The sequence below is a fragment of the Ictidomys tridecemlineatus genome, unplaced genomic scaffold (genome assembly GCF_052094955.1).
Source record: "Ictidomys tridecemlineatus isolate mIctTri1 unplaced genomic scaffold, mIctTri1.hap1 Scaffold_348, whole genome shotgun sequence".
Taxonomy (NCBI): domain Eukaryota; kingdom Metazoa; phylum Chordata; class Mammalia; order Rodentia; family Sciuridae; genus Ictidomys; species Ictidomys tridecemlineatus.
This window is the reverse complement of record NW_027522412.1, coordinates 265,245-281,944: the sequence shown is the minus strand read 5'-3', so window position 1 is coordinate 281,944 and position 16,700 is coordinate 265,245. Positions and strand designations below refer to the sequence as shown.

General features: G+C 43.2%; 1 protein-coding gene across 1 annotated transcript in view; it reads left to right on the top strand.

Moving 5' to 3' along the window:
- The window catches only part of LOC101973078 (phosphatidate cytidylyltransferase, mitochondrial), a 48,712-nt gene extending 39,887 nt beyond the window's left edge, over positions 1-8,825 (top strand). Inside the window, 3 exon segments of the mRNA XM_078036377.1 lie at positions 1,512-1,545; positions 1,664-1,761; positions 7,638-8,825. Coding sequence (XP_077892503.1) covers positions 1,512-1,545; positions 1,664-1,761; positions 7,638-7,714 — 209 coding nt within the window. The 3' untranslated portion in view covers positions 7,715-8,825.
- Positions 8,826-16,700: the final 7,875 nt, after the last annotated feature.

Here is a 16,700-nt window from a genome sequence, read left to right as displayed (position 1 = left end):
TCTTTCTGTTGAGTTTTTGTTCTGCCTTCTTGTTTGTGTGTGTGATGCTGGGATGGAACCTGGGCCTCCCACATGCCAGACAAACTCCTTACCACTGAGCCACATCCCCAGCCCTGCTCTTACATTTTTCACTTCCAGCTCTTTTTTTACTCTCTGAATGTTCCCTTTTATTGTTATTGTTGTTGTTTTTTATTTACATCCTGTTCTTGTGTTATGGCCTTAAACATTTGAACATATCCTTAGATATTGCCATGTTTTCCCTCCAAAGTGACCATATTGATTCATAGTCCCACAAGTACTGTGTGAGAACTTGCTCTTCTCCCCATTCTTCCCAAGGAACGATTGGCTTTCCTCCTTCATGTTGATCATCTCTCACGTGCTAGCTACTCTGGATATAGAAGCAAACACAGTACTGTTCTGCCTTCCAGGAGCTCGAAATCTAGAGAATACAGATGTATTAATAGAAACTGGTAATCTTAGGTGCAAATAGGACTGAAGTAGCCCCAGAAAGGGAGTGATCTTTCCACCTGCACCTTCCCCCTGCATTTGTGATCTCCTGGGCATTGGTGTGGTCTTTCAGTGTCTTCCAGCCCAGCTGCCTGGGGGCCCATTCAACATTTGGGCCTCAGGACATAGCATCGCCCTCCTGAACTTCTAGAAAGATTTGAAGTAAGGATCTTCCTACCACTTGCGGGTGCAAAACTTTGCAATTCAAAGTAAGATCATCATTTAATCTATGTTCTTGCTGGTTTATCCTGGCAAGACTACAGGTGAGGTGCTTTTGTTTGCTTGAGTGATTCAGGCTGTTAATTAAGGCTTTGCATGATCGCCACTCCCTTGCCATGATCCTTCTCGAGGCTTGACGATTTGTTTTCTTGATCTTGGCTTTCTATTCTATAAGGAATATTAGAATTATTATTGTTACGTTTTTAGTTGTGTTAATAATGTGGTTATGGGGTTTTTAAAGACCATTTTCTTCCAGAGATAACATACTAAAATATCTGTGGATGAAATATCACAGTGCCTGGCCCTGGCCTCAAAATAAAGCATGATAAAGAGAAGTGAATAAGGAGTGAATGACACAAGATTAGTCTTGAGCCGATATGTTGTTATAGTGAGTGGGGAAATGTGGAGATCTGTCATACTATTCTGTGTGGTGTTTTTTGTTTGGAGTTTTTTGTTTCTTGGTGTATTTGTTTGGTACTGGGGATTGAACCCAGGAATGCTTACCCACTGAGCCACATCCCCAGCCCTTTTTATTTTTTTATTTTGAGACAGGGTCTTACTAAGTTGCTGAGGCTAGCCTCATACTTGAAATCCTCCTGCCTCAGCTTCCTGAGTTGCTGAGGTTACAGGCATGTGCCACCATTACAGGCTCTGGGTTTTTTTTTTTTTCAATAAGCGTGATTTTTTTCCTCTAATAAAAGTGCCATCATCATCATGATCTCTTATACCTCCAGCCTGGAATGAGACTGATCCAGCCTCTTTTGCTTATTCTTTCTCATTGCCAGCAGGGGGCAGTGGATTGCAGAGCCTGCAGCCCAGGTGTGTGGGTGGGGGGGTGGGGGGGGGTGGGGGGGTGGGGGGTGGGGGGGGTGGGGGGGTGGGGGGGTGTGGACGCTGCTTCCCCTGAGCACTTATTTGCTTCTCTTTCACTTCTAAGGATGCCACATTGCACCGTGGAAGTAGAGCAACAGAGAGTATGTAACCTGGCACTGAGGCTGCAGAAACTGGAGAATGGCGAGCACCTCTTCAAATTCTGTGGGTTTCCCTACGTAGTACTGTGGTTTCTGTTTATGGCAGTCATGGGCTATGATGAGGTGCTGAGTGCAATGCCAGGGACAGGGACTTGTGAACCCTGGAGACTAGCGTTCACATCTTGACTTCTGTGACTTGAACCACTTGCTTAGTTTTTCTGATTTCTAATTTCACAGAAATAATTATGCCTGTCTTACTAGGTTGTGAAAATCTTAAGACGTTAAGGTAGTCCCCATCTTCCTTCCCTCGCAAGCCTCTACCCCTACAGGGGTAGAAAGGAAGATTTCCTCTTAGCTAGAATTCCGGTAAGCCTGGGGAGACAGCTAACCAAAGGGGCTAAGCTTGGGGTTAGAAGACGTTAGTTTGAGGTTCTATTTTTTCGTTTCTTCATTGTTTAACCTTGGTATGTTAACGATCCTGTCTCCCATGAAACAGGGATACCAATACCCAACTCACAGGGAGTTCCGAGGCCTAAAAAGGCATCTAGGATGCTATATAAATGTCACTCTTCCTAGAAAGAAATGGAAATCAGGTATCTGTAACCAGCTCAGAGGATTATGCATCTAGTATATTCTGTTAGAGGACATGGTAGTGTATTCTCATATAGCTTGACACTCTCTCATAGTTCTTTTAAAATTTCCTGAACATTGGATACACCTATGTTCCAGTGTGAGAACAGAAATGCTTCCAAAGCTAAGCACTATTGTTTTTTTCCCCCTCTTTTTCCTGGGAGTTTCTTGTTTAGAAAATAATATCAACTTCTCCTAGACCAGGCTGTTAGTAGACTAGTGTCTTTCTCATCAAGGTCACAGGTCAGCAGCTGAAGCCAGACAGCTCAATACTATAAAAGACTGTGGCCTCCTCATACCTGCCTCTCTGCCTGTCATGGTGGCAGCAGATGGTGTCACTTCTCAAGTTGGTGATGAAAAAATACAGGAAGAGAGGGAGAGGAGGGGTCAGACCCAACTCAGGTTCTGGTTTGGATGGTAGAGGCTGCTCTCTGAGCTGGAGGAGGCTCTGAGCCTGATTCTCAAAGTCTTGCTTTGTTTTCCATCTGGCTTTGGACAGTCAGACTAACTTCTGGGTCAGATACCTCTTTACCACTTCAGCTTCAAAAGATTCAAGTGAATTAACAAGGCAGGTTTGGTCTTGTTCCTGAAGAGATTCTGGAATGCCTCAGTTGATCCTCTCCAGCCCTTTCCTGAAACACAATAGAATGTCACCATTTCCTCTCTGATTTCTTAAAACTAAAGTGTTTCTCCCAATTTTTTTTCACTTCGAATTTAAACAAAAACATGAAAGTTTTTTCTTCCAATGCTTTTTTTTTTTTCAGTACTATATATTGAACCTTGACACTCTCTCCACTCAGCTACACCCCTCACCCTTTTGATCTTATTTTGAGACAGGGTCTTGCTAAGTTGCCAAGACTGGCCTGGAACTTGTAACACCTCTGCCTCACACTCCCAGGCACTGGGGTTATAGGTGCACACCACTCACTATGCCGTGCTGAAAGTTCTTAGAAAAAGTTGTACTTTTGCCTCAGGAGAAATTTTCTTTGTAGGTATGTCTGGCTATGGTTGGAAATTAATGGGAAGAGTGTAAGGGGCTTCCTGATTTGCTCCCTAAAAAATCTAAATATAGAATTATAGGAATATAGAGACCAGTCATCCTAGTCATATCTCTGGCTCATAGTGTTTTCTGGAAATTTTGTCTGTCAGGGACCCTTCCACTTAAGGTCACACAGAGGCCTTCCGTGTTCATTAACTTTGCTGCAGGTCACTGAAGTAGGCTGGACCTCAGCATAAGAGATGCCTCAGGAACCCTATGTTGATGGAGATTTCTGTGTTCTTCCCAGGCAAAACTTCCTTCTGCAGCACTAATCCATATCGTAATGACTAGCCTGAGCATCTCACTGCAGAGGATGGATGCTTCTAAGGGGACATTGCACCATTTTGAGCAAGGAGCAGAAGACAGAGCCAAGTTTCTCTCTCACCAGGCTCTCTTCTCTCAGAGACCATCTAAAAGTGTTCTGGGGAGTCATAGAATTTCTAAATCACTACCCTTTTCTCTAGAAAGAAAGCAGAAACAAAGAACAAGCTTAATGCATGCTCAGTAGGATCCTGTGGATTGTAAGCTCTGTGAGGTCAGAGACCACCCGCCATCCATGCCAACACCCCCAACAGCTTGCCCAGTGTGCACAGCAGCATGAGTGCCCAAGGACTCTCCCACTCCCCCCCACAGGCGCTGCTTCCCAAGGCTCTGCACCAGCCTGACTCTCAATGCCATGGTTCTGTTTTGCCCATTCTGGAGCTTTATGAGAATATGTGCTCTTTTGCATCTTCATTTCTCATTAGTCCTCAGAACATCAGGCGCATCATGTGGTTGGGAGTGGCAGGAGTCCATTCATTCCCATTGCAGTCTTCCCGGTGCATCCACCCTATTGTTGATGGACACTTGGGCGGTTTGCAGTCTAGGACTATGTCAGATAGTGCAGCTGTGCATGCTTTTGTACTGATCTTCTAGTGAGCATGCGCATGCATTTTGGTCAGGAGTATACTCCAGGAGAATTTCTAGGTCTCAGAGCATGTGAAGGTTCAGTGTTAATAAATAACAAATAGTTGTCCAGCTTTACAGTCCCACTAGCAGAGTTCCTGTTGCAGCACCCACTGGCTAGAACTTGATAGTGTATGTTCTTTCCAGTAACTAGGTATTGGTGCCATCTTGGGGTTTAATTTACATTTTTCTGATGACGAAGGAAGTTGAGCATTGTTTGTTTCTAATATGTATATATATTTTACTTGTAGGAGGACACAATACCTTTATTTATTTATTTTTATGTGGTGCTGAGGTCAAACCCAGTGCCGCATATGAGATAGGCAGGTGCTGTCCCATTGAGCTATAACCCCAGCCCTTGGCATTTTTTGTATGCTTATTTGGATATCCTCTTTTGAGAAATATCTAGCCTAGTCTTTGGCCCATTTTTCTATTGAGTTGTGTGCCTTTTTCTTCCTGAATTTTCTACATAGTCTTGATAAAAGTCCTTTATTTATTTGTTTACTGGTGCTGGAGATTGAACCCAGGGCCTCACATGCCAAATACTTGTTGTACCACCGAGCTACAGCCTACATGTCCTATATATGTTATATAGGTAATCTGAGGATTATTACTTCACCCTATTAATGATAACTTTTGGTGAAAAGAAATTCTTAATTTTGCTTAGTCCGGTTTATCAACTTTGTTCTTTATGGTTAGCAGTTTTTTTGTGTTTTGTTAGGAAATTTCAGTCTATTTCAAATACAGGGAGTTTAAGTCCAACACTTTTGTTGAAATGAAAACATTAAGGCAGAAAGGGCCTTTTTTCTAATCTGCTGGGTTTTGACCCTTTGCAAATGTTGGATCCCTTTGCAAATCTGTCTAAAACTCTGAACCCTCTCATAGAAGCACATGTAACACATACATGGCGCACTTCCCTGCAGTTTCAGAGAGTTCTAACTGAGGTCCAAGCTTCCTACGGGCCCCTTTTTAGAGCCCCTAACATTTTACAGAAGAGGTAATTGACCAACAAGCGAGCGTCACGCACCACGCAGCTTGGCCCAGCCGGGCCTAGAACCCAGGTCTCTGGACTTCTGTTCCAGTACTGTTTATAACCCCTTTCCCTGCTACAGTCCTTCTGAGAATCTCTGTTTGGCAGAGCCCAGAAGAGAATGTGTTTAGTCGAGGAGGTTTCTGTCCACCAGTAGCAGAAGATGGCTGCATGGTGACGTTCCTCCGCTTTGTGTATTTACCTTAAATGTTTGAACTCCAAGGAGTCTGTGACTAAGCTTCCTGAAGGTGAGCTGGGAATTATCATGGTCTGTGCATCTGCCTCGAGCCGTGACTCAGCGCCCTGGGGTTGCTGCATTGAACTTTGCAGTGTGCAGCTAACTCCCTGCATTCTGCTCCAGTTCCTGGTTAGTTCTGGCTGTAATTTTAAAAAGCGCCTTATGTAATAAGTTACCGGCCTCTGTTCTCAAGTGGGTGAGGTTTACCAGAATGGTTGCTCCAGGGAGAAAATTAAAAAGGGTGGAAGCAGAGAAAGGAGCTGTGAGCTTCTTGTCGGCCTATGTCAGTTCACAAGTAGTCACCTGGTAGATGGGCCAGGCCACAGGAGCCAGAGTTGTTAATAATTTTACCTGTACCTGTGGCTTTCTCCCTTTCACTGCCCACAGTAACTCCTTCAAAGGTTCTCAGTGAGCCAGGTACAGCACCATGTGCCTGTAATCCCAGTGACTTGTGAGGCTAAGGCTAGAGGATCGCAAGTTTGAGGCCAGCCTCAAGAACTTAGCAAGACCCTGACTCCAAAAAAAAAAAGAAAAAAAATGGTTTTTTAATTGTTTAAAGAGCTGGAGATGTAGTTCAAAAACATGTCGGATTCTAAGCAGACTAGGCAGTATACAGGAGGCAGAGCCAGGTATTTTAAAGAGATCACTCAAACCCCAATACCGGGCATGTCTGGAATGAATCCTGTTACCTTGTCAGCATGCTCACAAGCACAGTGCTGGGGATGTGCATTCCAGACTCACAGCACGGTCATTGTGTACATCTAAAAGTGAAAAAGACTATTGGGTTCTTTGGGCCACATACACCCTGAATGATATCACTCTCCACATGAAGGAAGTCAAGTCCATGGTAACATCCTGGAGTAGGAGCCTATCAGATCTGACAGACAAATAGCATTCCCACTTATTTTATCCCATTTTATGTCTTTGCCCTGAGCGCCCCCCAGAGCAGCTCTTCTGTCTCATCATGTAGTTATGATTAAGTCATCAAGGAGTGCTAGAGGGTCAGCTAGGGGTGCTAGAGGGTCACCTAGGGGTGCTAGAGGGTTACCTATCTGAATAAGGTGCATTTGTTCTGACATTTCAAAAGCATTTATTGAGCACCTACTATGTGCTTCAGAGTGTTGTACTATACAATGGGGATGCAGAAATTTATCGGACAAGGTCCCCATCCTCAAGGAGCTCACAATCTAGCCAGAGGGACGGGTAAGTCCTTTGATAGGCACTATACAATGGGGTAAGTGCCACTCGGGAGGTGAGCAAGCACAGGTGCATGAGACCATCTTGGCATTTCTTGGAGTAGGAATCCTCAAGCAAGTATCAAGTCTACTAGGCAGAAAGTGGTGGGAACAGCAGGTAGGCAGCATACACAGGGACACAAAAGCAGCAAGCTGAGGTGCTTGGAATATAAGCCTGAGAGGGGGAAGGAGCAAGGATGCCCAATCACAGACTTTTTTTTTTTCCTATATATAACTAGGGATTGAACTCAGGGGCACTTTACCACTGAGCCTTTTAATTTTATTTTTATTTTTCAGTGCTAGGAACTGAACCTAGGACATCATTCATCCTAGGCCAATGCCATACCACTGAGCTACATTCCCAGCCCTTATTTTTTATTTTGAGACAGGGTTTCACTAAATTGCTGAGGCTGGCCTTGAACTTGGGATCCTCCTGCCTCCGCTTCACAAGTTCTGGGATTACAGGCATGCACTACTCTGCTGGCTGCATACAGGCTCTTATCTGTGTCTTTCTCCTTTTTAAGAGATCTACCAAATCCAAAGGCTGACAACACACTCATAACTCAAAACTTCACTTATCCCAAGGACTCAGGTTTTATTGGCATCCATATCACTGTTTCAACAGATAGATACCTAGACCAGAATCACTTCCCCCTTACCAGTCACGATAACCTTTGGTAACCTTTCACTCCCTGAGCTTCGGAGCATCCCCGTCTGCCCATCACTGCCCCACTTCTAGAAAAATCTTCCATAGAACATCCCTGAACCTCTCTGCACATCCATCCCAACAGCCTCCATTTTCTCACCCTCTCTTCTCTTTCAGGCTTGAAGAATTCAGTGATTTACAGTTCACTAAAACTGCACAAAATGTGGAAAGGATGGCTGAGGAAAACATCCTGATTTTGCTTGCTTTTTATAAGTGTTATGTATAGATGAATAAAGTGTTTGATCCTTTTTAACAGAACAGTGTTTGTTACCTTGACCCACTGCGTGAATTTTGAAGAGACTGCTATTTGTCTTCTATTTGATTTTTTTGAAATGTATTCATCAGATATTTACCCAGGTGGGATTCCAAATATGTAAGAGGGCTGAGCAGCCAAAGAAGAGAACCATGAGTCCTGCATTTTGTAGACATTGGAGATCGGAGACACGACAGGTGATGTGTGCACAGATGGACATGCAGCCCAGGAGGATTGCAGGCTGAGTAGGCGGAGCTTGGCCTGTCTGCTTCTGTCCATAGTCTCTCTTGTTTCCTCTGGCTTTGCCAGCAAGAGTATCGTGTGAGGATTTTTCTGGATTAGGCTTTTTATCTTTTTGTTTTCCAAGGTGTGTGACAGAGTGACTTTCAGATGAGGAGCCTGAGACAGACACTACAGAGCCTACAGACATGTTTAGGCAACAGGACCCCCATGACAGTTACCTGGACTAACAGGATGGACTCATTCATTCTCCCCAGTCTCTTTCCATCTCTCTGCTGTTCGCCCTTCACAGTGTTGGTGTCTTACTGAAGCTGGCTTCCCTCATAGTTGTGAGAATGCTGGCAACCATTTCCAGGGCTGTCGTTTCCCTGTCCCATTTTGAGGAGACAGAAGATTCTTTTCAGGACTTATCTTAGAAACACAAGAAGGAAAACTTCCCAGCAGCCCCCAGCAAGCCTCTGTTTGTATTCATGGGCCCTAATTGAGTGACATATTCATTCCTGAGCCATTAAGTGACAGAAGGATGGACCATGCTGATGAGCTCGGGCCTGAGCTCCTTACCCCTCTCCAAGAGGCCGCTTCCCCACAGGCTCTGGGACTGCGGAGAAGGACTGGACACCTGAATAGAAACTGAGGAGGAAGGGCATCAAGAAGCAAGCCCATATCCATCTCATTACATGGATCTGTCCAGTCAAAGCTCAAGATTCTTTTTTCCTTCACAGCCATGTGACTTTGGATGAATTATTTAATCTCTCAACAGTTTCACCATCTGGGAAACAGGGATAACATTACAATATTTCATGAATTGAGAACTAAGATTTATTCATTCTTTGTCATTTGCTGCCATCATCTTTTGTACCATGGTTTTTGTTATTTTCTTCCTTAAAAAGCTAAGATGATTTCCCACTGCTTATAGGACAAATAAGAATCTTACCTGCCTTGCTGGGTGCAGTGGCACATGTCTGTAATCCCAGGAGCTTGGGAGGCTAAAGCAGGAGGATCGCAGGTTGAAAGCCAACCTCAACAATTTAGTGAGGCCATGAGCAACTTAGCAAGACCCTGTCTCAAAATACAAAAAGGCTGAGGGATGTGGCTCAGTGGTTAAACACCCTGGGAACCCTCCCCAAAAGGAAGAATCTTACCAGCCTCAACCATACCTTCTATAATTGGGCTTTATTTTACTTAAACCTTTGCCCCTGTGTCTGATACAGCTTTTTATATCCCCAAGGTAGATAACTTTGCAAAGTAGAGAGTGTCAGAATAGCAGATCCATTCTACAGATGTGGAATCTGAGACATCTGGAGAGAAGGCGACTGCCTGGGGTCATAACAGGTGAGTGACGTAGCTGGGACTTGAACCCAGCTCCCAAGCGTCTGTCCCGTGCCTTTTCCCACACACCCTGCAGCTCTCATGAGAAATGAACACTCAAGTCTTTGTGTTCCTCTGTCCCCTACATGCATTCTCATATTCCTCTTCCTTGATCCAGTTGAAAGGTACATACTTTCTAAGTTGGGAGTTATCCAACTGGTACATAAGGATGAGAGGTGAGCGTTCCTGTGGGGAAGATGGAGCCCTTTGGCAAGAAGTAGTGCTTTTTGTTACTGAAGATCCAAGAAAGAAATGTGTTCCCTCTCCAGCTGTGTCCTTGGGCAAGTTGTTTAAAACTTAAGAGCCTCAGTCTCCACATCTGTAATGTAGGCATACTCACACCCCTCTGTCAGGGTTGGTGTTAGAATTAAGTGTGATAATTCATAATCCATCTAGTGTGGTTCTTGGTACATAGTTAATATTTCTACAAGTATCGTAGCCATTCAATTCAAATGGTGAATTTGGATAGCTAGAGGTAATCCCACATTAGTTAGAGTCCTGTTAGGAAGAAAGAAACTACCCTAAGTATATCAAGTAGAAGGAATTTAATATAGGGAAATAGTTGTTAAAATATTGAAGGAGCTAATAAGAGAGAAGGGGGGTGCTAAAGGAGGAAGAGGGGCTGTGTGCAGAGAGCAGGGAGCTGCTTACACCCCTGTGCTAGAATCTACAGGCCAACATCTAATGCTGTGTTGCTGCCTATGGTGGTTTAAAAAAATACATCCTCAAACTCTTTGGCCCTCCTTCCATCAGTATGTGGAATTTAATTTTCCTTCCTTGAATATGAGCTGGCCTTAGTGACTTGCTTGTAACAGAATACAGTAGACAAAGATATTATGTGCCTTCTTCTGAAGCTAGATCTCAAGAAAGAGAACAAAAGTTAATAAACTTCAGCCTGGCTCTTGGGATGCCTCTTAACACCCTTAACAGCTTCTAAGGTTGCCATGTTATAAGAAATCCTGGGACACTCAGCCAGCCAGCTACAGCCAACATCAACTGCCAAGTGAGTGAGTGAGCAAGGCTTTGCCACAACTCCAGCCCCAGCCCCTTTTCTGCAACAGCTGGAGATACCCCAAGCAGGAACCACTTAGCCAAGCCAAATCAGCTCCCCCAAATCTAAGAAAACAATAATTCTTGAAGTCTGTAAGTTTGGGGGAGGCTTGTGGGCAGCCTTAGATAACTGGCATAGTGCCCCCACCACTGCTGGAGATGCCACTTGTCAATCACCAGTGCTTGCTGCTGCTGTTGAGTCGACCCTGTGAACTTCTCTCATCCTCACACCTGATCTGCCACTGTCTCCAATGGGAAGAACTGAATAGAAGCTGGGGACTGTGGTTTGCAGTTGCTGTTGCTGCGTATGGTGGTTTAAAAAAATACATCCTCAAATTCTTTGGCCCTCCTTACATCAGTATGTGGAATTTAATTTTCCTTCCTTGAATATGAGCAGAACAGAGATGAGTATTAGAAAAATAGGTGTTGAGTGCAGAGACTCCAGATAACTGACATGGTCCACTCTTGTGGGGACAGCATCCACATGTGCCCTTCAGTCATATGAAGACCTCTGCCCAACTGCAGCAATCAGCCCCTTCCATCCATCATGAAGCAGCTCACCTTCACCCAATAGAAGAGGCTCTCACTCTGGCAGGAGAGAGAAGAGTAAAGTCCCTGAAGTTGAACTTCATCAATCTCTGCAATAGTAACTCCTTTTTAATTACAATCCCAGCTGGATATTATATAACCTAGAAACTGGCTAGCCACCCACACTCTATATAGAAAAATAGGTGAACAAAGAGGGTTAAAAATACATATGTGCCTGTGTGAGAGAGAGGGATAGAGTGTATACATCTACCTTATCAAGCAAGGAAGGAAATACATATTCATAGCTCATTTTAACATTGATCATGATATCCTATTGATGATTATAACATATTTCTTCCATTACCCATCCTGTGTTCCTATTGTCCTTAGCCTGCACTTCTGTTGGGCATTTCCTTACCTTTTAGAATGACCCGAGCCCTCATTACTAAAGAGCTGTCTTTATGGAGTTGCTCCAGGCTTTTGTTGTTTTTCTTCCATTGAACATGGCTCCATACCATATATTGGATAGTGAGAATTTGATTAGTTCTTACAGCATTTCTCATATGAACTCATTTATCCCCACAGTAACCTTATAAGGCATGGACTATTATTCTAACTTGACAGCTGAGTAACTGAGTCTTAAAGAGGTTAAGAAGTTTGCCCAAAGTCAGCTAGTAGCTAAGTGGTAGAGCCAAGATTCAAATCTGTGTCTTTGAATAGTCTAAATTCAGTCTCAGTACTTCTAACTGCTGTGCAGGGCTGGGGGTATAGTTCAGTGGTAGAGCACTTGCCTATCATGTGCAAGACCTGACCTGAGATTCGATCCCCAGTACTGCAAAAAACAAAGAAACCCAAAAAATGCTGAGCATGCAGTCAGTGCCTAGTAAAAACCAGCTGTTATTATTGGTGTTACTCTCATTCAATAGGCATTGTAAATCTTTTACTCTCTGCCTTATAAAACAATCAGTTGGCTAAACAATGTCCATCAAAGAAAAGGGTATCTTTCTGATTTTTAACAATTCCTTAAAACAGTTTCAGAACTTAAAACTGTGTCATGAAACATCTGATTCCCAAAAGAAAGTGAATTGAGGGTCCTGGTTTGCAGTTACAACATTTTCCTCTATCAGCCAGGTGGGAAAAGCTTTGGATTTGATAACCAAAACTACATAATTGCATCCCAAGTTGGCTCTGCCACACATCAGCCCAATGACATTGGGTCTGATCTTGCTGGTGGTTGAGCTTCAAGATGATCAGTCTTTGAGAGATTGGAGGAAAAAGTGGCTCAGCAAAGCAATAAATGCAAGCAAGCTCCACACTTCGTGTGCTCACAATGTGATGTTGGAACCCAAATGAGAATTCAAATAGCCATGCACTCAGCTTCCTTTATTCTCAGTCACATGAGCAGAACTTCTTAGAAATAAGAAGTCTAATGGTTCCCTATGAGTTGCTGAGGGTCTCCACAGCCAGAAGCCTGGATTGAAGTTCTGAATCATGACTTCTTACTCTTTGAGGTACTAGGTGCCTGGGAATCTTCAGGTCCCATGTCCCAACTGAGCCCTGCCCTCTAGTGCTCCAGAGCTGGTGATCACCTTAATTGCCAAAACACCCACTGTGAGCTACAGGAAGCATAGGACTGAATCTTACCAGACTTGGAAGATGCACATTGATGTAGTTACTGCATGCCACCAAATCACAGCCAGCTATTCTGACCCACAAAAGTATCTATCCCAAATTCTAACTTGTGGTGAAGAGTGAGTAAAGTTTTATAGGTATAAGCTAGTATCCTTGTACCTACCTTTAATGTAGTGAAGGATTGTATAAAATAGGGAAAATAGTCTAACATTTATGGGAGGCTTTTACATAGCAGGTATGATATATAAACAGCTTCATTTAATCCTTATCCTAATCCTACAACAAAGGCTCAGTCCCATTTTTCCCCCCAACCAATGAAACACGATTACAAAGGTTAGGTGTTAACTGAAATATGTTTTTTTAAAAAAGAATTTAACCTCTATTTATACTTATTTGGTACCTCACACATGCTAGACAAGCGATCTACCACTGAGCCACCACCCCAGCCCAATAACTGGAATTTGAATTCAGTTTTATGTAACTCCTAATTCTCCTCTCAACTTTCCTATCACACCATGCCTTTTGGGCCTTGCCTACAAGATATGGACGTTTCTCTCCAAATTTATCCAGATGATCTCTCCTTTATTCTTCATTACTGGCCATGGAGCTAGAGACACCTGGTCTTGTTTCTTTCTCTTTCTTCTCTTCCTTCTGAGATCAAGTGAGGCCATAGAAAATTCCATCCTAGAATGAGCAGCTCTGGAGAGAGGTGGTCTATTACATGTCAGAATTGATAGGAAAGTTAAAAATCATTAAAACTCCCTCACTTTCAAAGTGCCGTAAGTCAGTCACAGGTTGTGACTTCCAAGGTCACGTCTATTTGTTGACAGGCTGGACTGAAACCTGAGTCTCTTACTTTCTACTTAATCCCCTCTTTGCTTCAGCATTGTGTTCTACTCACGCAACATATGGGTGAATTATAACAGGGTCTCAGGCCTTAGATATAGAGGAACAAAATCTCTGGGCTCCCTATTTTTAAAAAATTACACGATACCTGACCTAAATATAACTGCCACCTCTGACTTGGGTTTCATTGCCCTCCACCCATCTTGTATAGCTAATCTAATAATTGAGCTTCAGAAGAAAGTCTTTCCTTAGAATTCCAGGGTACAGTGGATTATATAGAAACAGATCACAGGACATGGTAGGTGGAAAACAGGAAAAGTCTTAAGGCAGATCTCAGGAGAGTTTGATTGAATAGGTTTCAATTCAATGTGTACCAAGAATAAAATATTGCTAAGTGATATTAGGTCAGAGAGCAAAGGAATATGCCCAGAGGAACATTCAATAAGCTTAAAAGGTTTGAACAAAATTTACCTGTGCATCAAAATGCAAAATGAGAAGTAACAAAGTTCCCTCATTTAATGTTTTTTCTCAAATATTTAATAACTATTTAGTAAATGATTATTGCATGTTAGGAACTGAAGTCCTAGAGAGTCATCCCAGCTCTAATGGTCTTACAATGCAGAAGAGTAAGTAAGCAAATAACTTGTAGATTCCTTTTTTTATAAGTGCATAATTATAGGTGTAATTATTGGCTGCTGTGGAGATATGTCAAGATAATGGCAAACATTGGTTGAGCCAGTTCAGTGTGTCAGGCACTGTGCTCAGCACCTTCAATATATTCACTCATTTATTCACGCTTTCCTAGACTGTCTGTTAGTCACTTTGTGTTCTCCCAGTTGGAAGGGAAAGAGAAAGTGATGCTCAGTCTGTTGCTTTAAGAACAAGAAGGAGTTACTCAGAGAAGGAAGGGTAGTCCAGGCATAGGGACATGGATATTCAAAAGCCCTGGATGAAGAAGAGATGAGTGTGTCTAGGGAACCCAGTTAGCTCCAGAAGAATGAAGTGCCAGGCAGATGCTGCACAGGAGCAGGGCTGGAGCAACGACCGAGGCCAGATTAGGAAAGATCCTGGCCTGGTAGTCTGTTATTCCTTATCCCCAGAGCATTGGAGAGCCTGTGAGGAATTTTGAGCTGGAGAGTAACGAAACAGGATTTGCATTTTATTAAAAGCAGTATGGCTGCAGCTTGGAGACTGAATTTGAAGGGGCAGGTCTGTGGCGTAGGGCGGAAGTGCTGAGAATGGACCAGAAGAGGGTATATTCCAGGAATGCATAGAAAGTAGACTCAGTACAACCTGGTGGTCGACTGGGAAGCAGTTGGTTCCAAGACTCTGGCCAAGAAAACTAGAACAGCATGTGCCTGTGTGCCAAGCAGGGGATCGAGGAGAAGTGGCAGATTTGGAGGTGGCATGAGGACAGTGGTGTGCCTGGGCATGTCTGTGGAAGATGTTTAGCAGGTAGTTACCTATTCAGGTCTGCAGCAGAGATGATGGTGGTTATAGACACCATGGATGAGATGCCCCCAGGACATCTGCAGAGTACCAAGAAAAGAGAACCAAAGACACCACTGATGGACAGCAACATGAAAGAAAGCGCCAAAGGCATCAGAGGAATAACTGAAGGTCAGAGGGCAACCAGGAAGACAGAACATCAGGCCCTATAGGGACAGATGGTGAAGATGTGTTCAGTCCTGTTACTGTTCCTCTCCTACTTTCAGGACCTGGCTGATAGGAGAGTCTCTGTCTGGGATGTTGCCAGTCAGCTACTTTCCTGCAGGGTATGGAGGTGCACACCTATAATCTCAGCTCCTTGGGAGGCTATGGCAGGAGGATCACAAGTTTGAGGCCAGCCTTAGCAACTTAACAAGATCCTGCCTCAAAATAAAAAAGACTAGAGATGTAGCTCAGTGTTAGAGCCCTCCTTCTTATTGAACTAGTTCCCTACTACAATAATAACAATCACCACCTACTTTTCTCCCTGCAGCATCACCCTCCTTATGGGAGGAATAATTTCTCTCCCTGATGGACGTCATGTTTGACCTTATGACTTGTTTTAGCTAATAGATTGAGAATGGGAGCAAAATGGGTCACTTCTGAGCAGAAAAGTAAGGGCCAGCCTAGAGCTGACTGTGTCTCGTCTTCCCTCTGCCACAGGACTGGCAACATTCCAGACAGAGACTCTCCCATCAGCCAGGTCCTGGAGCAACATGCAGCAGGGTCAAAGCTGACCCATGATGCACACTTAGCATGAGTGAGAAATAAACATTTGTTGCTGTAGCCTCTGAGGTGTTGGAACCGATTATTACTATAGTACAACCTAGCCTAGACAAGATGGGGAAAGTCAGAGGCAGCTGGGAGATCCAGTCAATAAAAGTTTCATGTAGTCAATTGATTTTTGACAAAGGACTCTTACCTCTCACCATGTACAAAATTACTCAATTGGATCAAAGACTGAAACGTAATCACTAAAACTACAGAAGCCTAAGAAGAAAATGTACAGTTAAATCTTTGTGACCTTGGATCAGTCACTGTCTTCTCAGACACCAAACCATAAGCAATAAATAGATCAACTGGACATCATTAAAATGTAAAACTTTTGTGTTTCAAAGCTATCATCAAGAAAGTGAAAAGGATACCCCCAAAATGGGAGAAAATACTTGCAAATCCTTTATCTGGTAAGGTGCTTATGCATAAAATAGATATTATAATTCAATAACAAAAAATAATCTGCCATTTTAAAAGGGGCAAAGGATTTGAATACACATTTCTCCCCAGAGAATACATAAGTGGCCAATGTAATTCTGCAACCTGTACACTCAGAAAAATGAGAAATTATATCCCATCTGATTCAAATGTATGATTGTCAGGATCATTGTACTGTTATGTGTAACTAATTAAAACAAAAAAAATACGTGAAAAGATGTTCAGTATCACCAATCATTAAGGAAATGCAAATGGACCCAGAATGAGAAGGCTAAAGTAAAAAGGATGTTTTAACAAGTGTGGGGAAGAAGTGGAGGAATCAGAATGCTCCTACACTGTTGGTGGGAATGTAAAGTGGCCCAGCTGTATGAAAAACATCTGGCACTTCCTCACATGACTGAACAGTATCCGTACGACCTGGCAATTCCACTCCCAAGTACCTACCCAGGAGAAATGAAAACATATGTCCACACAAAATCTTATACATGAAAGTCCACAATACCATTAGCCATAATAGCTGGAAAGTGGAAACATCCCCATGTTCATCAACTGATGAGTGAGTA